The sequence below is a fragment of the Momordica charantia genome (assembly GCF_013281855.1).
Source record: "Momordica charantia cultivar OHB3-1 chromosome 4 unlocalized genomic scaffold, Mcharantia_2.0 BLBB01000004.1, whole genome shotgun sequence".
NCBI lineage: Eukaryota > Viridiplantae > Streptophyta > Magnoliopsida > Cucurbitales > Cucurbitaceae > Momordica > Momordica charantia.
In genome coordinates, this window is record NW_028275162.1 from 12,671,606 (window position 1) to 12,695,479 (window position 23,874).

Sequence of the window (23,874 nt, forward strand, 5' to 3'; positions counted from 1 at the left end):
GACCAAGACTTCACAAGGGACAGAACCAGAGGGCCCCAAGATTCTCCATTCTCCAATGGCGATATCTTCGCCGTCTTTTTCCTACTATGGCACAAACCCAAATTGTATAAATCTTTGCCGCTGTAAACCCTAATTCCAAGTTCCCAAATACCGCGACGCCCATGAATTCCTCGCATTTCCATTCGAACGCAGCTTCTCGATGGAATCCGGCATTCAAATTGTAAACAAAGTGCACAAAACCTTCGTTAGACGACGGCGACGACCACCGCCTCTGCCGCCGTCTTCTCTTTCTTCTTCGTCTTCGGTTCCTCTAAACCCGACTCTGTTCGTCGCGCCTCAAACCGCAAACCCCGCACTCCCCTCTCTCCCGAAGAAAACTCGTGATTTGCCTAACTTCTCGGAATGTCATGCTTGCGGAATTCGTGTTGACGCCGCTGACGGCCGTTCGAGGCTCAATTCCCTCTACAGCAAGTGGCGAATTGTTCTTCTTTGTAAGAAATGCTTTTCTCTTGTTGAATCTTCCAAGGTTTGTTCTTACTGTTTTGCCGACTCGAGAGGCGATTGCTTTCGTTGCTGCGAGTGCAACCGTCGGGTTCACAGGGAATGTTATTCCCAGTCTAGTAGAGTTGCTCCTTGGTCATATTCCTCTTCGGGTTCTGAGTTTTCAGTATGTATTGATTGTTGGGTTCCCAAACCAATTGTGACAGCAAGGGCGATTATGAAAAGTAGGAAAATTAGGAGAACAAATACTCATGTTTCGGATTTGAAGAGTTCTAAGGTTTCGACGGGCGGAGACTGCAAATCCTTGGGTGAAATCGTGAAGGATGCAAATTGTTTGGCCGAGAAGAAAATTGACGCCGCGTCTAGGGCTAGGGAGCACGCGCTCAAAAAGGCTGCTGTAGCTAGAAGGGCTGCCGAGTTGGCTAGCGATACCTTAAATTTGGTTGCCCAAAGGGAAGAAATCGCTGCCAAAGAGTCTGGAGAATCTGCCGACGATGCAGAGTTGGCAATTCAGTTGCACCGATCTATGAATAGTTCTCCAAGGCTTTCCAGGAATTTGTGTTCGGTGAACTCGAACTACATGGCCTTTGAGAATATGCTGGATGACGGCGATCCATCAGTTGGAGTACTGTGTAGCGAGGAATTTGATTGCTTAAAAACCCCTCAAGTTTTGATACATAACACTATACGCAACTCTCCTGATAATGTTGCTTCTGAGCCTTCAGTGACGGCGGAAGATCACATCTCGCCAGAATCTAATCATCAAGAATCCGTTGGTAAAGATCCTATATCTATACAGGGCAATGCTTGCCAGGCAACGTGTGATACTGAGTCTGAGAATGTGGAATTTCCATTAAAAGAAGATCTCAGGCACAGGTCAAAACAATTAACGAGTTCGGGTTGGGGTTGTGATTGTGATAGGTTATGCTCTGAGCCTCAACCGTCACTCAAACAAGATATATTTGCTCTGCCCAGGGATGAGAGATGCATTGCAAAGCCCTATCACTATTTCTTTAAGTATAGGAGGAGAGATACAACTAAACGCTATTTGTTGAAGTACAGCAAGAGAAATACAAGACTGAAAAAGATGCCCGATTGCAAATCTAATGTTCTTGTTGATGGAATGTGCTTGGGTGTTCCGTCGTCCTCTGCTGCAATTCTAATTAGCAGTTCCGAAAAATTTCCAGTAATTTCAAACGCCGCATTTGGCTCATGTGCTGTTCCCCTGCAAGCTTCTGGTCTGAGTATGAATGGAGTTCAAGAGATCAGTAACAAAGGAGGCAGGTATGCATCATGATTTTCTCTGTTATTAATTATCTAAGTTTCCCTTTTGATATTTAACTTTTGAGCTTGCACTACAATATAAACTGACAACTTTTGGATGGAGTATTTGATTGGAAAAATCCTTAGATAGTAACTTTTTTGTTTTTAAGCTATATCTAGTGGTGCATTAAGAATCCAGAGGGAGTAATGCTCAGGGTAGAAGTACTGTATAAATGTTTCACCTCTTCCAACTAAAATTTGATTCAGTACAAGTTCTGTGATGTATTATCTTTACTGTAAACGGTTGCTTCTGATGCAATGAAATGGGCGTACGTAGCTGGTCTTGTACCACCAAAATCACCTCCAACCAGACACTGGGGGCTCCTTCATAAAGTTTATTGAAATATTCTCCCCACTAAATGCGTGAAAGGTAGTGCTGCAAAATGTCCCATAGGTGATATAGCTAACTATTTACTTCGCTGGAAGATTTTTGCATTATCCAACAAACTTGGCACATCTCTTTTCATGCCTGCTTGACAAACTTCCTTGTTGCTTGATGGTAATAGATATGCTTAAAAACTCCACCACGAAACCCATGTAAAGTGAATTGGAATAGTAGGTGGTGCTGAGGGAATACAGTACAGTTATATACAACAAGATGAAAATCACCCTCCTTAGTTGATTACTTTTGAGGAAGTTTCTAATGAAGAGGTATGTTAGGTTAAAAGGACGATGGATAAATAATAGAAAAGAATTAATTGAAGAAAAGAAGTCGCAAGAAACTGAAGGAAATCAAACTTTTAGCCAGTCAAGTGGGTAACAGTTACTTAACTTATAACTATTAGAAATAGTCTTCTCGGTGGAATTCAAGTTTATTGAAATAGGAAGGCTAGAAAGGAAGGAAGTTCACCAACCTCTCCACCTTAGTATAGGCCACTGGCAGTCTGGAAAAAGGAAACATCAAGACTTGAGGAATATGGATAGAGATGGTTTCTGTGGTCTCTCAGATAGCTCAGACGTAAGTGATAATCGTTAAATTAATACCCTTAGGGTGGATGAAGGGTCGCTTCTTGTTTTGTCTTAGCAATGTGGAACCCAATGCCAAAATCATTTCTTCTCTTCTAGACACGGAAGAGGGTGCTAATTTTTTTAAGAAATCTGGAATAAGTTTGGTTCCAATATCTAATGGAAAGGATAATGCAAAAAAGAAGAGTTCGTTGAAGTATAAGAAAGCCTTCAAGAAGAAACAATAGTTCTGAAGCTTTTGTTTTGTTTTGGTGGGATTAGGTTTAGGTCCTGGTGGTTAGGAATAATTTTGTTTGTTTAGTTGGTTGTTTAAGCATCTCAAAAGAAAATAGTTGGTTTATGACTCAATTAGCTTATGCTGTTCCAAGCTCCTTGGCGATGTTTTCTTTGGCATTTGGGCTGTTGGTAGGTTTAGGCTGAATATATAATGGCTTTTTATGGTTACCGTGTCGGTTATCACGTGTCCTATCAAAAAATGCTATCCTGTCTCCTTTGGTTTGGACCAAGAGTGTTTGTTGTATTTTTGGTTTTTGGTTGGGCTGTTTGTACTTTTCTATTGGGTGTCCTTTGTAACTGTGAAGCCCATACTATCAATACCGATGCTAGGAAGACGTAAGGATAGAAATTCCCCTACCCATAGTTAGTTGGAAGGTCAAATGTTTGGGGTGTGCTTATATGTTGATGGCTTTAGCTAGGAAGGTATCTTTTGTCTTTTGTGTTAGGATTTTGATAAATCACTAAATATTATACACATAAGCGTGTGAGACAGGAGGGGCCATGAAAGCAATAAGGTGTGAGGTTTTGTGTGGGCCCTAGGAATATTGTTAGTTCGAGGGAATGAGGTGTAAGGGCTATTGTGGGGAAGGAAGATTTTAAAATAGAGTGAGCGCAACCGTCAGGACCAAGAGACTTGTTTGATCCCAAATCTTTTACAGCTCTCCATATTTCTTCCTCCGTGAAAGGCTGTTCGATAAAGGCACTTTGTTGTGCGGAGATTGGGTTCCATTCTAGAGGGGTTGGAAGAAACCTTATGCCTTCCTTCTTGGTGTATAACCTGTCAAAGAAAGAAAGCAATTCTTTTTCAATTTCATTTTCTTCAAAAAGGCTAGTGACTTCGGAAGAGAGGATTTCAGAAATCGTGTTTTTCCTCCTTTTAGCCGCCACAATTCTATGGAGAAAAGAAGTGTTTTGATCACCCTCCTGTAGCCATCTGTTTTTGCATCTCTGTCTCCAAAGGGATTCTTCTTTTGCCACTGTGGAAAGAAGTTGAGCCTTGATGGATCTCCTTTGTGTGGATTGTACAGGTTGCAAGAAACCCATTTCTTCTTCTATACTATCCAAGATTGAAAGTTCAAAAAGAAGAATATTCTTTTGTTGTGTGATGCTTCCAAAAGTGGTTTTATTCCATAACTTTAAAACTGATTTTAACCCCTTTAGCTTTTGTATAAAACCGTGACCCGGCCATCCTCTGAGAGGGGTATTAATCCACCAATATTTGATCAAAGGTTTAAGGGATCGATGTTGTAACCAAGCATTTTCAAACCTGAAGGGAGATGGGCCCCATTTTGCCATGCCAAAAGAGAGTAGGATGGGGTAGTGATCTGAGGTTGGGCGGCTTAATCTCTTAACCGATGCATTCTGGAATTTTGGGAGGAAATCCACGGAAGCAAGGAATCTGTCAATCAAGGTAAGGGTAGGGCTGTCTCGATAATCCGACCATGTGTAGAGACCATTTTTCAAGGGGATGTCCTGTAGCTCTACGTTCTCAATGAATGAGTTAAAGCAACTCATATTTCTGTTCGGTCGGCGGTAGTTTGATTTCTCTTGTGACCATCTAATGGAGTTAAAAACCCCTCCAAGAAGCCAGAAGACGGTGCATAGACAAGAGAGATCGGTTAATTCCTGCCAAAAAAGAGGCTTTTCAGAATCTCTAGATGGTCCATAGACCCCTGTAAGCCAGAAATTAAAACCATCAGTAAAGGTGATAAGGATGGTTAAAGTGTAGAGTCCCGCAGTGATGTTAGAAACATGGAAAGATGGGTCGTTCCACATAATAAGAATACCCCTTGATGAGCCTGATGCATCCAAAGGTGTCCACCCAATATCCCGGGAGCTCCACAACTATTTAATGGTGAGACGGTCAATCTTTTCTAATTTCGTTTCTTGGAGGATGACAATGGTAGGATTTTGGTTGGTAATGAGGCTTTTGATCATAGCTCTTTTGTCCCATGACCCAAGACCTCTGACATTCCAAGAGAGAATGATCATTTAGTAGATGTAGACCCACCAGCAGTGAGATAAGGGAAGGGTTTATCGTAGTTTATGGAAGATTAAAGTCCAGCTAGTTCCCTCTTGCCCCGATTCTCTTTTCTGTTTGTAAGCATCTTCTTTGTGACTTTGATAGGGATTGGGAAAATGCCCATTCCCATAGTACAGAGCCAAGGTGCTACCACTTGGAGATACTCTGAAGGGTGGATGTTGGGGTCGAACAAACAAGGGGGAGGTTGTTTGTCAGTGCTCTCCATGGAAGCATGGGCCACATTATCTGTTGTATGTGCATGGGAGATTGGGGAGGGTGGTTCAGAGGTAAGGGGATAAGGACTAGATAAACCTTGTTCAGATTCAGAGAGAAGAACAGGGGAGTTTGTTGACTGTTTTGTACCTGGAATAAGGAAGGTTTGCTTTTCCTCAATGTTAACGGCTAGTTTCGGCCCTTCAAGTAGAAGAGTTGGGTTGGGGAGAGGAGATGTCTGTATGGGAGGAGGTGATATAGGTATAAGATCTTTAAAGTGGTCAATAATCGGTTCTAATGGGTATTGAGGGGCTGACGGGGGTAGGTCGTGTGACAGAGACTTTGCTTGGGAGGGGAAGGTTTTTTGGTTTGGTAGCCCTGTCATATTAATGGATGGACAAATTGGTGAATGATCAGAGGGTGGGTAGGGTGGCGCGGGTCTCAAGAGGCTTGGTTTTGTCTTTGATGTTGATGGGTCATTTGGTGCAGCTGAGAGAAGCAGGAGGTGGGGCCCATCGGTGTCAGTACAGGTACGTGAGAGGTCAATCTGCAGAGAACTTTCTGTCTCAAGGTTTGAGAAGTTCCTTTTTTGTGTAACAGCTGGTTCTGTTCCCAACAGTCCGTCGGAGAGGCAAGAAGGGGCCGGAACAGTGTGTTTTCCGGTGGGTATGACTCCATGGATTCCGGAGGCATAGCCTATAAAATTTTCTGAATGGAAGAAAGGGTCAATCTGAACCTTGGTAAGGTTTGTGGGAGATGAATGAATACATACCTCTGCAGTGATGAATCCAAATGGATTTTCCTTGATTTTAATGGTTGCTTCCATCAGGTCAAGTCTCGATAGGGTTTTCTTAGCTATTTCGATGAAACCACCGTAAGCATCTCCGATGTGCTTCAAGGTACTTTGTCCCATTTATCCAGAGGAAGATTCCGGATTTTTATTCAACCTCCATTACATTAGGAGATAGATTTGGGTCAAGTTGGCTGATATCAAAAAATTTCAGGTGGAAGCTGCCGACCTTATTCTAGTCTTTGAAGCCGCAGAGGATGTGGCTCTGTTCTCTACCCTCACATCGAAGTAGAGCTTTATCTGCTGTAAAAGGATTAAGGGTACAGTAAAAACTGATGTGTTCTCTTAGGACTCTTGTAATTTTGAACCAATCATCATGTAAATGTCTCCTCATAACAATAATGGATGATTCCAGCTGAAGGTCAGCTTCTGCATAGTCGCATGTAGGCGTATTCTGTGTCCTTTTAGGCTGTGGGTGTGGTGTTAAATCGACAATTGGTTGTTTGCCCTTATTTAGGACATCACAGTAGGTAGGAGGCTGATTAAATGTAGTGGGTGGTGGTGGGTCAAAGGGGTTGGTTGGGGGTTTAATGTGAGGAGTCAGGGGTTGTTTTTGAACCGTTGAACCATTTAGGAGGTTATAAAAAGTCTTCCAACCTTTTCTCTCATCTCCAATAGGGACAAAGAGTTTGTTTAAACCTCCGTTGTTGTCCAGTTTGGCTAACTCAGCTATAGTACCCTTTCTGTTGAATGTCTTCTCTACCCAAATGGTTTGGTCATCGATGTGTGTTTCCTTGAAAAACTTTTGGTTTAATGGAGCAGTGAGGAGGGTGGAGAAGACGTTCTTCAGCCATTCAAGAGATGACCAGTGTAGTGAAATAAAGACAGCTCGGTCTTTTGTGGTTTCCGATATCCTTACTCTGCTACCACGGTATCTATGGTCTATGGCTAAAGCAAAACGCTTTCGCTCAATGGTGACAGGACGTCTCTCTCTTTTTGGGACCCAATGATTGAGAAAATTCAGAAACGTCTCCTATCATGGAAATCCTCCTATCTCTCCAAAGGCGGTAGACATACTCTCATCCAAGCCACTTTATCGAACCTTCCTACTTGCCATCTTTCCCTCTTCCCTTTGCCATCAAAAGTAGCACATACTTTGGACAGCACCTACACAAGTTTTCTATGGAAGGGTAACAAAGGCAATAGTGGACTACATCTCATCAAAAGAGACACTATACAGCATCAAATCCATAGGGGGGGGGGGCGCTAGGGATTGCTAATATGAAGCTGAAAAACAGAACCCTCCTTGCAAAATGGATATGGAGATTCATTACAGAGGAAGCATCTCTTTGGATGAAGGTGATTGAGGCAAAATTTGGTAAAGCATCATGGAATCTCAAACCTAACTCTACATCACAACCTTCTGCTAAAAGCCCATGGGCTGCCATTAGAAAGATGCAAAATTTGATTTTTGACCGATTGGCCTTTTAAAACCGGAAATGGAATGAATATTTCCTTTTGGGATCACCCTTGGCTGAATAGTTTGCCTCTTAAACAATCCTTTCCCCTCCTTTTCGCTTTGTCAACAAGAAAGGACGCCCCAATCTCTGATATTTGGGACGAATCTACAGGTTCCTGGAATTTGGGATTAAGGCGGAACCTTAAAGATGATGGGATAATTGAATGGGCTGATCTTAACCTTAGGCTATCAGAGATTCATTTAACAACAGATTGAGATGTTGTTTACTGGAAACTAGAAACAAATGGTTCTTTTTCCACCAGCTCCCTCACAAAGGACCTCACACATAGCAACCAAGCTCCACAAACTAGCCTATACAACATTATTTGGAAGGGAAATTGCCCTAAAAAAGTGAATTTCTTCCTATGGGAACTTAGTCACCGAGCCATCAGTACCAACGATAAGCTACAAAGAAGACTCCCTTTTATGGCTATTTCTCCACAATGGTGTATCATTTGCAAGAACAGCATGGAATCTCAACAACATCTCTTCACTTCCTATACTTTTGCTTCTGATTTTTGGACCTCTTGGCTTTTAGTTGGTCCACAACATTACCAAATGACCCTAAACTTCTCCTTGAGGCCACCTTAATGGGACACCCCTTCAAAAACATAAAGGAACAACTATGGACAAATTTCATCCGAGCTTTTTTGTGGACTACTTGGGGTGAAAGAAATCAAAGGATCTTCATTGACAAGTCACAATCTTTTGATCGTTTTTTTGATGCTATAGTGTTTAAAGCTATATCATGGTGTAAAACTTCTCGTACTTTTCTTTACTATAGCTACACTTCCCTCTTGTCCAATTGGAAGTGCTTTTTGTAACCCATCTATGGGCTTTTGTACTCCCTTATATGGCCTCCATGTAATTTCATATATCAATGAAATTGTTTCTTGCAAAAAAAAAAAAAAAAAATAGAGTGAGCGTAAGCGTGTGAGACAGGAGGGGCCATGAAAGCAATAAGGCGGGAGGTTTTGTGTAGGCCCTAGGAATATTGTTAGTTCGAGGGGGAGATGTAAGGGAGGGAAGATTTTAAAATAGAGTGTTTTTGAGGAGGGGTGTCTTTTTGCATATTAATATCTGTAAGGCAGCAGGCAGCAGGCGTAGCTTGGAGTGGGTCGGGTAAGGAGGCCACCAGAGAGGAAGTCAAACTGACTCACTGACTCAGTGAGTCCTCGAGGGAGAATTGGGGAGCTCTCAAAGCCTCCCTTGTTTTGATGCTCTGTTTTGATAAATAATAGTGAGCTCTATCATTTTGGCATAAGAGCCATCCATGATAGGGGATGGTGGGTAAGATGGAAGCTAGAATGAATGCGGTAGGAGAGTTTTGCGGGTTTGCAGACATGTAAAGAAGATCGAATTGATTAGCGATTATTGTAATTTCAAGAAGAGATGGGTCGTACGACTGAGCAGAAGCTGGCAAAAGGATTAGAAAAGGTGGCCAAGAGATTGGAAGGAATGATGAGGGGAGTAGTGAATGTGGAGTCGTCGGAGAGAACTTGAACTGATAAGGGAAAAGACCTTATTGGAGTGGAAGCGAAGGAGAAAGAAGTAAGCTTCAAAACCAACAGCGGTATGGGTAACTCGATCAAGAAGTTCCCCTTAGTGTTTTAAAAAGCGTGCTTGCCCAGGCATTAGGCGCAATGCCTGCGGTTCGCCTTGAAAAGGTGAGGCAAAATGAAGGAGGCGCGGCTTAAGCGCGTGCCTCCCTCGAAGCCTCGAAGTGCAAAGCGTAGCTCTTCAGGGGCTTCTGTAAAACCATAAAAAAAGAACCCCAATTACCCTAAACTTGCGTTTAGGGTTTCTTTTTTAAATCTCAAAATGGGCCCAATGCCCATAATTTTTAAATTTCCAATCTTTTCCTTCATTTTGGAAAAGATTTCAGTCTTTCTACAATCTTTTCAATTATCCCTCCTTCCATTTACGTGAATAGTCATTTAACCTTTCATATTCTGTGATTTCTCTCTCTTCCTTCGCATGGAAGTAAATATTTTTTCTATAACAAAACCTCCACACAGCCGAGCTTTCCATATTTTTTATTTCTCAACATGGAAGGAAATATTTTTTCTGTAACAAAACCTCCACAAGCAGAGCTTTCCATCTTTTTAATTTCTCAACATCCACACAACAATTCCATCCCATTCCCTATCTTTCTTCAACTCCAAACTCCAAACAAGCTTCTTCTCCCAAGTCTCATTCTCTGTGATTTCTCAACCTTTGCTCTGTCTCTCTTTTTCTCTTTATAATATTTGATCTTGAATAATATTTGGCTTTTATATGTTATATATGTGTGTATATATTTTTTATTTATTTTTATATATAGTGCGCCTCGCGAAAAAAAACCAGCACTTTTTTTGCGCCTCGAGCTTAAGCTCCAGAGGTCTATTGCGCTTTAGTGCGCCTCTAGCTTTTAAAAACACTGGTTCCCCTCTTTGATACGCGACTTTGGAAGCTGGATGTATTGATTTTCAAGGGAGAGGAAGGTGAAGATGTGGATGGATGATTGCATCGCGTCGAAAGGTATTTCGTTGTTAATTGCTTATCGGAATGAGATAAGTCAGAAGCGGCAATGCTCTTTTTGGAAGAATAAGTGTTATGGTGGCATCAGTTGGTAGAGAGTAGGACCCTGATAACCAGCTGGGAAGAATTTTGTGAGCAATTGTTGGATTGGTTTTGACCATCAAAGATGGGGATATGAACGTACAATTTATGGTGTTGAAATAGGACTTCATGGTGAAGATTTACCGCTGGAGGTTCGAGCAGTTAGCGGCATAGATAAGAATTGCCTGAATCGATTTTGGAGCAAGTTTATAAGTGGGCTTACGGAAGAGATGCAAGAGGAGCTGAGGGTTCTAAAACCTATGGGCTTGGAGGCTAAAATGACTATGGTCCAAATCGTGTAAGACAATGGGATGGCTTGTCGGAAAATAGTGTGGGGAGCTCAGAAAAAGAATGAAAATCCTAGTCCTAAACTTTGATCCAAATCAGCAATTCGAACCATACCGCTCGGACCATTTCATTAAATCTTCAATTAATCGGTCGACTGCTTTTTCTACCTCCATCATGCCTCTTTGTGAAAATTTGACAAAAGGTTTAGCGATGAGCACGTTCAAGTGTCTCTCAGACAGCGACTCAAGGTTCGGAAGGTGAAGGGTCTCTGCTTCAAGTGTGACAAGAAATTCACCCCAGCTCATCGTTGTAATGAAAGAGTTACAAGTTTTATTGTGTCTCGATGAAGAAGATGAAATGGAGGCGACATCTGTGGAGGAGGAACTCAGGTTTGATGCTAATCCGACAAAGGTGGAGTTATCGATACAAGCGATGGTGGGGCTCGATACGTCGAAAACCATTAAGGTTCAAGGCACAATCAAGGGAAAATCAGTCATTGTTTTGGTTGATAGCGGCGCAACTCACAATTTTATCTACGACAAGGTGGTAAGAGAGTTGACAATACCTTCAATACCTTCAATACCTTCTCCGTCTTCAAACTATGGTGTCGTTATGGGAACTAGAGATACTGTATGCGCCAATGGAGTGTACAAGGTTGTGGTCCTTACTATCTCTAATTTAACTATAATTAGTGATTTTATTCCTTCCTTTGGTCAGTGCAGATGTCATACTCGATGTGCAATGGTTGATAAGTTTAGGAAAAGTGCAATGTGATTGGCGCTTGTCTAAAATGAATTTTCGAATCGGCTATTGGGCCATTTATTTAAAAGGAGATCGCCAGCTGGGTGAAATCTCAAGTCTCCCTTAAATCAATGATGCATTCCGTAAAAGGCGAAAAACAAGGGGCTTGATTGAGCTGAGCACGATTGAAGGGATTGACCCTATTGAAACACAACCCCCCTTAGTGGTGGAGTAGTGACCGAAGTGAATGGCCGGAACTACCATGAAAAGTTCGCGAGGTTCTTCAATAGTTAACTTCAGTTTTTGAGCCTTTACACCATCTACCTCTAAGCTGTAGTAGGGATCACGCCATAGAACTATTGTCGGGAGCTAGACGCGTGAATGTGAGATCCTGTCGTTATTCTCAGTTTCAGAAAGATGAAATAGAACGTTTGGTCGAGGTGTTCAAGGCTGGAATCATTTAACCAAGTAAGAGTTCGTTCTCTAGCCCAGCGTTGTTAGAAAAGAAGAAGGATGGCAATTTAGTAGTTTTGTACAGATTATAGAGCACTAAATTGCGCTACCGTATCTAATAATTATCCCATTTAATTGGTTGATGAGTTGCTGGATGAGTTGTGTGGGGCGTAGATTCTTTAAGATCGATCTAAAATCGGGCTATCATCAAATTCGGGTTGACCCGAATAACGTGCACAAAACAGCCTTTAGAACACATGAGTGCCATTATGAGTTCCTGGTCATACCTCTCAGACTTGGAAATGCCCCCTCCATGTTCAAATATATCATGAACGATGTACTAAGTCCTTCTTGTGGAAGTCATGCTGGTATTCCTTGATGATATTTTGATTTACATCCCCAAGTTGAAGGATCATGCGGACCAGTTAGCCTCTATGTTGCAAGCTTTAGCTACCAATAAATTGGTGGCTAACCTCAAGAAATGTAAATGTCAATTTGCTAGCAGCAAATTGAGTGTCTTGGCCATTTGGTTTTAGCAGTCAGGGTAGCGGCAGATCCTTCCAAATTGGAAGTGATGAGGGCTTGGCCCACCCAAAAAAATTAAACACCTATCGGGTTTTTTGGGTTTAGCGGGCTATTATTGGAAGTTTGTAGCGAAATATGGATCCATCGCTTTTCCTTTAGCTTAGCAACTAAAAAAAGATAATTTTGGGTGGAATGAGGATGCACAATGGGCTTTTGAACAATTGTAGAAAGCGATGATGAATGTACCAGTGTACTTCTTACAACCTTTTGTGCTCGAGACTGACACATCCGGTGTGGGTGTTGGCATTGTTCTGATGCAGGATATGTGCCCCATTGCCTTCTTTAGCCAAGCGTTGCCACCCATGCAACGCATCGAAGCCTTTTATGAGCGTGAATTAATGGATATTCTCTCTATCGTGCAGAAATGGCAGCCTTATCTTCTGGGCAAGAAATTTACGGGGCGAACAGATCAGAATAGTGTGCAATTATTACTTGACCAGCGGGTAGTGGCGGGGGAATACCAACGTTGATAGCGAAATGACTAGACTATGAATTTTGTTATTGAGTACAAACGTGGAATGGATAATACAGCTGCAGATGCATTATCTCGCCTACCTACTACTCTTGAATTAGGTGTGTTTTAAGTGTTACCAAAGAAGTATATGTGGCTTTGTTTATTCAACAAGTGGATGGAGGTGCTGTTCTTCAAGAAATTCATCAAGCCATTAAGGATGGTAGGGAGGCCTCGCCAGGCTACACCATTCGTGATGATCTACTTTTATACAAAGGTAAGATAGTATTACATTCTACTTCAACTACCATTCCTTTGTTACTTCAGGAATTCGATGGCAGCCCAACAGGAGGCAACAGAGGAGCCTTAAAGCCTTATCAACAGGCTGTTCGGGAAGTCTATTGGAAGGGTACGAAAACTCGGATTCGGATTTTGTGGCTAATTGCGTGGTTTGCCAACAAGCAAAATATTTATCTTTTGTACTAGCAGATCTCCTTCAACCATTGCCAGAATTTGGGAAGATTTTTTATGGAGGGATTGCTCAAGTCAGACGGATTCGACACTATCCTAGTAGTGGCACACGCCTCTCAAAATATGCTCAGTTCCTTCCTCTTAAGCATTTTTACTCGATGAGATCAGTTGCTAACATTTTTGTACGAGAAGTGGTACACTTGTACGGGGGTGTCGTGTAGTATTGTGTTAGATAGAGATAACGTCTTCACTAGCCTTTTTTGGGAGGAGTTGTTTCGAGTACAATCTATCACCTATAGACTGATGGGCAAACGAAAGTGGTAAAGTGAGGTTTAGAACCTAAACGTGCTGTACTTTACAATGGACACAACAAAGCAATGGTTGAAGTGGCTTCCTTGGGATGAATTTCGTTATAACTCTTCCTATCATTCTTCTATCTGCATGACACCTTTTGAAGTGGTGTATAGGTGGCTGCCACCCAAAATTATATCTTATGAACTAAATTATTCTACTGTGACCGAGGTAGATTCGTTACTACTGACACGTGATATTGTGTTGCAAACTTTGAAGGAGTTTTTGTCTAAAGCACAAAAACAGATGGTGTAAATTGCCATCGGGAAACATTGAGATGACTTTTGAGGTGTTGGATCATTTCTATGTGAAGCTTTCGCAGTACTGCTGTTCAAAGTACTTGGGAGCCAGTTTTTCATTCCTATGTTTAGCCACAATTTTCTGACGATACAGTCTAAGTTTCAAGTAGACCTAACCCCCTACCTGAAATTCCAAGTCCTTCCGCTTTAAGTCTGTGTACCTTTTCATGCGTTCTTGTGCCTGTCCCAGTAGCCCCTTCAAACGGTCAATCATCGTGTCACATTCAACCATCTGCTGGTCGAGCATCGCACTGGACGTCCTCTGGCTACCATACCCGATGAGAGGTGGAGGGGGTCGCCCGTACAGTAGGTGGAATGGAGTTGTGGCTATGGAGACATGGTTGGTGGTGTTGTACGAGAACTCTGCCCGTGATATCCATTGACTCCACTACCGCAGTGTCTCATTATAGAAGCATCGAAGATAAGTCTCCAAGCACTTGTTGACCACTTCCGACTGTCCAGCGGTCTAAGGGTGATATGCCGTACTCCCGCGGAGTTGCGTGCCCTGCACTCTAAAAAGTTCTGACCAGAAATGGGTTACGAAAACCTTGTCCCTATCCGACACAGTAGATCGGGGAAACCCATGCAAGTGAACCATCTCTTTTATGAATACCGTGGCTATAAAATTGACATTGAAATGATGATTCACGGGAATAAAGTGATCGTACTTGCTTAGGCGGTTCGCCACCACCAATATCGTGTTGTAGCTGCTGGATTTGGGTAGATCCTCCACGAAATCCTTTGCTATATCCTCCTGTATGCGATCAGGTATAGGAAGGAGCTGTAGGAGTTCGGCTAGTGTAGTGGCGAAGGATTTGTTGCTCTGGCACACTGGGCATTTGCAAATGTATGCTCTAACGTCTCCCTTTATTCCTTGCCAATACAACTCCCCTATTAATCGTTTATATTATAGGTGCAAAGAAACCCCAAATGCCCTCCATTATTGAGTCGTGGTACATGTGCAATACTGCTGAATCCATATAGATTCTTTAGACAACACCAAGCGGTTGTTATACTTCAATACCCCTTGGTGCAGGGACTACGGCTGCCATTCTCACCTTTGGTCAATTCGGCTATTACGGCTGCTAAGTAAGGGTATGCCTCGACTTCTCTCTTGATCACTTTAACATCCAACAATGTGGGGGCTGACAGAGTTGCTAATTGCCCAATCGGTGGGATACGGGACAAGGCATCCGCGACTTTGTTGTCTAAGCCCAGTTTGTACTGGATTTCAAAATCATAACCGAGGAGCTTTGGCACCCACTTCTGATACTCAAGCCTAGACTACCCTTTGATCGCGCTGAAACTTCAACACTTGTTGATTAGTGTGAACAATAAACCGGTGGCCTAAGAGATAGGGTCTCCATTGCTGCACTGCCATAACTACAGCCATCAACTCAAGCTCGTACCCTGATTTTGATTGGGGTCATGGAGAGAGCGTGTGGCTAAAGAAGGCTACCAGTCGCTGGCGTTGTGACAACATTGCTCCCAACCCATAGCTAGAGGCATCAACCTCATTCACGAAGGGCACACTGAAATCAGGGAGTGTTAACACGGGAGGGTCACCATGGCACGTTTCATTTTCTCAAATGCCTCAATGGCCTGGTTGCTCCACACAAACACATCTTTTTTGAGTACCCGAGTCAGGGGGCAGCCAACGTACCATAATGTTCCATAAAGTGTTGGTAATATCAATCAGTCCCAAAAATCTACGTAACTCCTTCAGGTTTGTAGGCTGTGGCCATTGCAGCGTGACTCTCACCTTCTCGGGGTCTACTTCTACTCCCTGAGCTGAAATCCAATGGTCCAAATATTCAATTTTCTCTTGAACAAACCAGCACTTCTTCAAATTGTCAAATAACCCATTATCTTGTAAGATATTGAGCACAACATCCAAGTGAGTCAAGTGAGACTCCCGGTCTGCTGGACTATATATCAATATTTCATCAAAGAATACAAGTACAAAGTTTCGTAAGAAGGGTCGAAAAACCCTGTTCATTAAGGATTGAAACATCGAAGGAGCGTTGGCAGCCCAAAGGGCATGACTAGGAACTCGTAATGCCCCTCGTGCATTCGGAACGCTGTCTTTGGCACATCCTCCTTGGCCACCTTGATCCGATGATAATCGGACTTAAGGTCTATTTTTTAGTACACTCTCAATCCAGACAACTCATCAAGTTGCTCTCCTATCATTGGAATTGGGAATTTATCTGGCATGACTGCGTTGTTTAAAGCTCTGTAATCTACTCAAAACCTCCAACTCCCTTTTTTTTCTTCTCTAAAATCACTAGTCTCGAATATGAACTGATGCTGGGACATATTATTCCGGCAGCCAACATCTCGCTTACCAACCTTTCTATCTCAGCCTTTTGAGCATGTGGATATTAATAGGGCTGCACATTTACGGGTGGCTCCCTTTCTTTCAACTGTATGCAGTGATCTATGGCTTGAACAGGGGGTAGGCCTTCTGGGTCTCGAAAAATCGTGGCGTACTCTGGTATGAGTTCCTTCACCTACAGTGGTAAAGGATCGGGCCGCACCTCATTCTGTTCCTCATGGTTCTCCAAGAGTGTTGACAAAGCTCAGAGCTCAACTAGGAACCCCTAATCATCACTATCCCAAGCCTGATATAACCTCTTAAACAATACTTCCTTCTGCGTGAGGGACGGATCCCCCTTCATTTGAATTTTCTTTCCCTCCCTTTTGAAAGTCATGATAAACATTGGCCAGTCGACTTTCATTCTTCCCATTCTCTTCAACCACTGCATCTCTAGGACCACATCTAAGCTGGCCAAAATCGAGCAGAAGGAACCTCATTCGCTGTTATTTCTGGAAGACCAAGGACAACTCCCCAAAAGATTCCCTTACCTTTATTGCTAGATGAGTGCCCATTATCACACCATAGTTGGTTGTGTCTGTCCTTTACAAGTTAAACTCCTTTGCTAGATGGTGCATAATGAAATTGTGCGTAGCACCACAATCGATTAAAATCACCACCTCGAGCCCTTGTATCTCCCCTTCCAGTTTCATAGTTCTTGGAGTAGTGAACCCCACGATGGTATTAAAGGCCATGAACTCCACCGTCTTGCCTTTCTCTTCGGAAGTCTTGGGGTCCGTCGTCAGCTATGTCCGTCTCTTCTTCATCTTGATTGATTCGTCATTTTTTACCACAGGGGGTTCTTACATTTATGCCCGATCGAATATTTCTCTTCACATCGAAAAGACAGCCTCTTCTCTTTCCGTTTATGATATTCGGCCTTAGTCAAATGTTTCTGTGATTGTTCAGTTCTATTCACTGGACTGCTACTGGTACCTTCAGTAGCAATGGTGACCCTCTGGGTAGGGACTGGGTCGAAAACCTTAGCTAGGGTTTTCGTTGAGGGAGGAGTGGTTTTACCTACACTCAGTGATTTAAAAACCTCGAGGCGCACAAAAGCTCAATAGACCTCTGGAGCTTAAGCGCGAGGCGAAAAAAAAAGCGCGGGCTTTTTTACGCGAGGCGCACTATATATAAAAACAAATAAAAAAAAAATATATACACATATAAAACATATAAAAACGAAACAAGATTAGAAAACATCATAGATCTTAGCATAAAGAATCAATTGTCCACAAAAACATGAAAATGATCCTAAACTAGTATAAGTATGATAGTTCCAAATGAAAATCTAAAGGTCAAACTCATCATCACTAAATAGTCCTTCAATTTCATCATTTTCATTCTCTTCATCATTAGACTTGTAGCCATCTGCATCTTCCTCCTCGGTGTAATCTTCATCATCAATCATATCTTGGGGATTTGCCAAAGTAGCATACTTCCATGCCGGATCTTTTCTTGAGCCTTCGTTAGACATCCTAAATTTTAATCGATAGTTAAAAATAAATGAAATTCTAGTACTGTTTTAGGGAAAGAAAATGAGACAAAAAAAAAATAATAATAGAGAAAGAGAGAGAGCTTACTGTCCACAGTCCAAGTAAATTTGAAGAGGAGATAAAGTTGCTTGGTTGAGGACTCGGATCAATATAATATGTTGGAAAGTTGGACTGTTGAAGAATTAAGAAATCAAAATAGAAATATAGAACCTAAACTAAAGGGAAAGAGATGACTGTTCTGTAGTTCTGTTGGAGAAGAAAAAATTCAGAAATACAGAGAGATAAGAATAGAAACAGAGAAAAAGAGAGCTTACTGTTACTGCTTACAAACGATGAAACAAAGAGGGAGAGATGCTGAGTGTCACGATCGCTTACAAAAGATGAAAGTTGAAACAAAGAGGGATAGATGCAGAGAGTCCAATTGTGGAAATTTAAAAGACTAGAGAAATGCAGAGAGAGTCGAAATTGAATGGGAAAAGAGAGAAGGAATACGAAAAAATTGTGACGGTTGAACTTTTTTCGTGCATGGGAAGGAATACGAATAGGAAAAGATTAAGTGAATGCAATTAAGGAGTCGAAATTGAATGGGAAAAGAGAGAAGGAATACGAATAGGAAAAAATAAATCTATTGAGATTCTTTCCATTATTAAAAAAAAAAATCTCAAAAGTCAAATAGACGTGGGGTGCTGCTGGATTGTTTCAATTCTGTTTAAAAAAAACAGACCCTAAACGCAGAAACCCTTGGGTCTGTTTTTTTTAAACAGAATTGAAACAATATAGCCGCACCCCACGTAGGGTCTGTTGATTAATTTTTTTTCTTAAAGAAAAGTCCATGAAGCCCGCGCTTCATGGGCTTCGACATTCCATATGAGGCGCGCGCTTTTCGTGCGCCTCATTCAGATCGCCTCACCTTTTCAAGGCGAGGCGCAACAAGTGCGCTTAGCGCCTAGGGCGCGCTTTTTAAATCACTGCCTACACTTACTCCCTGGTTTGGTACTGCTGCTTCCTAAATCGCTAGGTCGATGTCTTCTATTAGTTGGGCCTTCCTCATGATTTCATCTAGCCCACTAGGCTCCATTGCCAGGATCTTTGCTCGTACAATCGGTCCAACCCGTTTAGAAAGGCACCCTCTAAAACCTCTTCCATGATCTGAGGCAACGACGCCGCCAATGCTTCAAACCGCTCTCGAAACTCCGTCACAGTACTTTCTTGCTAATCATAGCAAACGTGTGCATTGCTTTTCCTCCTTTGACAGCCTAAAATCGTCGATACATCCACGTCTTAAGGTCATCCCAATCAGTGAATTTTTGCCGATTATCTACCCATCGGTACCATGCGAGCACAGTACCATCAAAACTAATAACCACGACCGTCATCTTCTCCGCATTAGTCAACTTATGGATATTAAAATACCTCTCAGCTCAGAAGAACAAGGATTCGGGATCCGTCCCTGTGAATATTGGCATCTCCACCTTCTTGAACTTGCTTCGGTCAGTTCCTTGTTCTAGTGCCTCTGCGATTTTCGATACCTCTTTCAGCCCTTTCGGTCACGATGACGACACCTCTCCAATCGCCGATCCAATTGCCCAGACTTTCCTCCTATGATGTTTGTCATCCATTTCTCCATTGCTTTTTGATCGACCATGAACTTCTCCAGGGTTTTTTGATTCCTCTCCACCTGATCGCGTACACTCGACATCATCTCCTTCGACCCCATCATCTCCACTTTGGTCGCGTCACACCTCTCCTCCCATTTCTTCTGCGCCATCTTGCTTAATCTCCCCAGGATGAGTGCTTCGATACTAATTTGTTAGGTATCCCCTTACAAGTTCTTGGAATTCAAAGCAAAAATGAAAGAAACGACACTACCCAGCCAATTCGAGAGGGCTGGTAATCTCTTCACAACAATAACTATCCTCAATACCAAATAAAACCTACCTTCCTCTCTGAGGGATCGATTACCCTATATTCCCTTCCCTACAGTCTCTCCTAACCAACGATCCTCACACACAACTAACTTAATTGGAAATTTCCTCTCTGCCCCTTCTAGTATAAACCCTTACAACTGGAGGCCTTGTAGGGGGATCTGTTGAGGATGCTACGTGGGAGCTTGCACCAACCATTGCCTCTCAATTTTTGGACTTCCACCTTGAGTACAAGGTGGCTCTTTGGGTGGGGGTAATGATAGACCCCAAAATCACTAAATACACGTAAGCATGTGAGATAGGAGGGACCATGTAAGCGATAAGGAGGGGATTTTTTTGTGGGCCCTAGGAATATTATTAGTTAGAGGGAATGAGGTGTAAGGCCTGTGACGTGAGAAGGGAAGGTTTTAAGATAGAATGTTGTTGAGGAGAGGGGTGTCTTATTGCATATTGAAATCTGTAAGGCTGTCCTTGAGGGAGAGTTGGGAAGCTCTCAAAATCTCCCTTGTTTTGATAAATAATAGTGAGCCCTATAGATTTGAACATGGGAAGGAGAGCTCCCATTTCTCTCAAACGGCTGAGCGCCTTTTGTATGCCAGAGGGGTTTTCTCTATGCTTTTGAATATCAAATAGTAAGGAAGGTACCTTACAGAAGTTCTATTGAAATTTGTATCAAATTATTATCTATGGAGAAATCATATTCCAATGCTTGCAATCTTTTCGATTAAGGATGATTTTTGTATTAATCTGTCAGTAAAAATCTCAAAATTGGAAAGTAAAAGAAAAAAAGAACTAAGAACAGAAGGTCCCTTCAAAGCTTATAGCCTTGTTATAATGGCGGATCAGTGGATGTTTTGAGTACGATGGGTCTGCTATAAAGAGTTGTGCACGAAAGGAAAGTAGAAGAGAATGTAATTAGTTAGAGGGGCCTGTCGAGGAAGTTAGATATGCTTTTGTGACTGAAGGTTAGGTTTGGGAGGGACAGGAAGCTCTATAATTCTTCCCTTGGCTATACTTCTGTGGATAAATAATATTCAGTCTATCAGTGTAGCCTTTTCAATAAGAGTGTGACCAGTGGGTCTTTGGAGGGATCTTTTCATCAGGAAGGAAGGGTTCCTATTAATCCTGCTCAGTTTGTCAATACCTCCTTACTTTTCTCCTTTCAAATAAGATTATTATTTATTCAAAACACTAACTTGCTTTGAGCTTTTCTTCAGCTTCAAGTTTAATCTGTCTAAATGCTTAATAGTGGGCATAAACGTTTGATGATGGTTTGGTTGAGTACCAAGCTCATTTAAGGGGGGTGCATGCTGTTATGTAAAATGGCCTCATTCATCTACTTGGGAATGCTGCTTGGCAGTAACCCATCCTCTCTAGGTCGCTCCTTAGAGGAAAAGCTCTTAATAGAATCTCAAAGCGAAAGAATATGGTGCTTTTTGAAGTGGGAGTTTTTAGCGTTGTTCTAGATAGGGTATTTGATCTATCTTCCTATTTTCAAGATTCCTTCCAATGTGGCCATTTTTTTTGGAAAGGAAAATTAGGAACTTTGTTCGGATAGGTGCTAATGATTTGAATGGTTGCAATTTAGTCAGGTGGAACAATTATTTTCTCCCACCAATGAAAAAACTTGTTTACATTTCATAAAGATAAATGAAAGTACAAAAAGGCTTGCATAAAGATGGCCAAATTAAAGCTGGGAAAATCCAGATTACAAAATAAGGGGTATATGCAGCCCCAAGATTTGAACAAGTTATCAAGTAAATATACTTGTACAAAACATAATTGAAAGCCACAGTTTACAATGCCACAGAAAAGTTGGCTTCCTTTTATTCTATAGCTCGACTCCAAAAGGTGTAATATTCTATCTCATTGCTGGTTGGACGAAGTTATTATATTGATTTACCAAGAGTACAGTTTACCACATTTATTTCCTTTTGGTCTCAAATCAGTTTACTAATGATTTTTTCTCTCTCTCTGAAATTATTAACAAATACTTATCCTTAGTAAAGGCCTTTTGACCATTTTTCCAAGTTCTTAGATCGGAGGTTATTTTGTGATTAAACCCTACCATTGTAATTATTTTTCCGACAGACATTCACATTCCTATTGTGCTTGTTATGGGGGTAAAAAGATTTGAAGTTTTTTGTTTCTTTTTTTTTTTAGTTCAACAAGTAGGGTGGGATCCAAACCTTGGTTGAGGATATATGGCTTAGGGTGGCAAGTTTTGTGTTTTCTTGACGACATATATAAATATAAAATTCCATGAGAAAAATACATTTGTTAGAGTTATGAAACAACGCAATTCTTTACTTTACATTTTACTCTAGTGGTGAATTTTTGTAGTCACTGGTGATAAAAATACTGTGAGAGATTCAGAGGTAACTGATGAATGGATTCAATAGAGCTGCAGAGAGACGAGAGATTCCATAATGAGAAGATTTTGTTCTTCTAGGTGACCAGATTAGTAGAGTTCTTATATCTCTATGTTGGGTCTGTTAAGCGAAGCGAATTTATGGTAATAATAATTGTCAGCAATGATAAGCTTCATGATACATATCCGTTTTTGGTTTGCTATAAAGTTTTATGGAGTCTGATGTGTTTAAGAGGGTAGATAATCTTTTGGGGCCGATCGATTTCAAATTGATCGGGTATTGGTAACCATTAAGAGATGAAACTTGGTATTATCAGCCAATTCAGCCCAAAAAGAATACCGCCCATAATACCAAGTTCCATCTAACTCTAACTTGGTGGTATTGTTCTAAAATTGTATTTGGTTCTGTCATTCTTATGGTATTCATAATTTTTTGCTATGTTAATGCTGGCTGATCAATCAATCTTGATTGCGTGCTTGAAGAACATTTATCCTTATACATTGGAAAAGTATCTGCAAAGAACAGTTGGTTCATCGAAAATTTTGCTTTTGTGTAAAGTTTTGGGCATTGTTGATTTGGCAGGTAAAATAAGTAAGAAGTTTGGCACAAGGGAAGGAGCATAAATGTTGTGGAACATTGTGAATATGAAGGCTATTATAAACATGGAGATGCTGTTGTTGTTAATGCAAGAACAATGTAGAGATATGGGTTTGTATTTGGTGAAGGTTGAGTTTGAAGCTGTGTTTCTTAATAAGATCATTCAACTTCGTTCTGGCTGTCTTGCTTGGTCTCAACTTTACGTTCAAAAATAAAAGTGAAATTTTCTATTTATTTGAAATCGCCACCAGAAACGAGTATTAAATTTAATGTTATTCACTGTCCAAGGTAATGATAATTGTATATAGCGAATGCTTTGCTTTTTTTAAATCATTAGGCTTAGGCAATCGAAATCTACCATCAGCCAGAGTACAACGGAAGATTAAAGGAGTAAAATAAATTAGAAAATGGCCAGATAAATCAAAACCGTTTATGTTAAAATATTATTTTGGTCTCTGAATTTTAGTTTTGATTTATTTTAGCTATTGTATTCTCAATTTTAGTTCATAAGTTCTTGTGTTACACTATATTCTTAGTAAGTTTAAATTGTAGGACTAGATAGTTACTTTAGAAATTTGCTGGTTGGGTTTTAAAAAGTCTCTAAAGAAATGTTGATTAATTAGTAAAAGGAATCAGAGAAGGAAAAAAAAAGTGGTTTATTTCAAACAGGGGAAAAGAAAACAATAAGGAAAAGAAAATAGATAAGAAAGAAAGAAACAAAAATAGATATAAGGAAAAGAAAAGAAAAATTAAAGGCTGATGTGATGTAAGAAACCAAATGTTGATTTCTTAAGCCCAAGTCCACCTAATCCAAGTTCATCTTCCCATATCTCCTTAAATTGATTGACCAACGTAATTCTACCTTTTCAGCAGCGATAAGCTATCAAAGAAAAAAAAAAATTATAAATTGTGCTAAATCTCTTGCAAACATGTCACTCTTACGAGCTCTTTTTGTCATGATTAGTTTCGTCTTGGTAATCTTTAGACCAACGTATTAAATCTCTTAAATAAAATTTAGTTGACTTTAGCTTAAGTTTTTCTTTTTGAATTTGATTTAGGTTGGGTTAATAACTTTTGTAAATTGAGTTGGTTATAATTTATTTTGAATTTGTTATTGAGATAAGTGACTCTATTGGAATTTGATTTAGGTAGGGTTAATAACTTTTGTAAATTGAGTTGGTTATAATTTATTTTGAATTTGTTATTGAGATAAGTGACTCTGCTTTCAGAATTAATTAATGTTAGGTTGGAAAGTT

General features: G+C 41.0%; 1 protein-coding gene across 2 annotated transcripts; it reads left to right on the forward strand.

The window, feature by feature from the left end:
- Nucleotides 1-22,852, forward strand: LOC111023708 (uncharacterized). 2 transcript variants are annotated; one of them, XM_088122484.1, is made up of 2 exons: nt 1-1,785; nt 21,993-22,219. In XM_088122484.1, exons 1-2 carry the CDS (start codon nt 200-202, stop codon nt 22,000-22,002), a joined length of 1,596 nt encoding a protein of 531 aa, XP_087978610.1. In that variant the 5' UTR covers nt 1-199; the 3' UTR covers nt 22,003-22,219. The 2 variants fall into 2 exon arrangements, with proteins under 2 accessions (XP_087978610.1, XP_022156871.1); XM_022301179.2 differs by lacking the exon at nt 21,993-22,219 and adding an exon at nt 22,604-22,852 and having other exon boundaries at nt 2-1,785.
- The last annotated feature ends 1,022 nt before the right edge of the window (nt 22,853-23,874 follow it).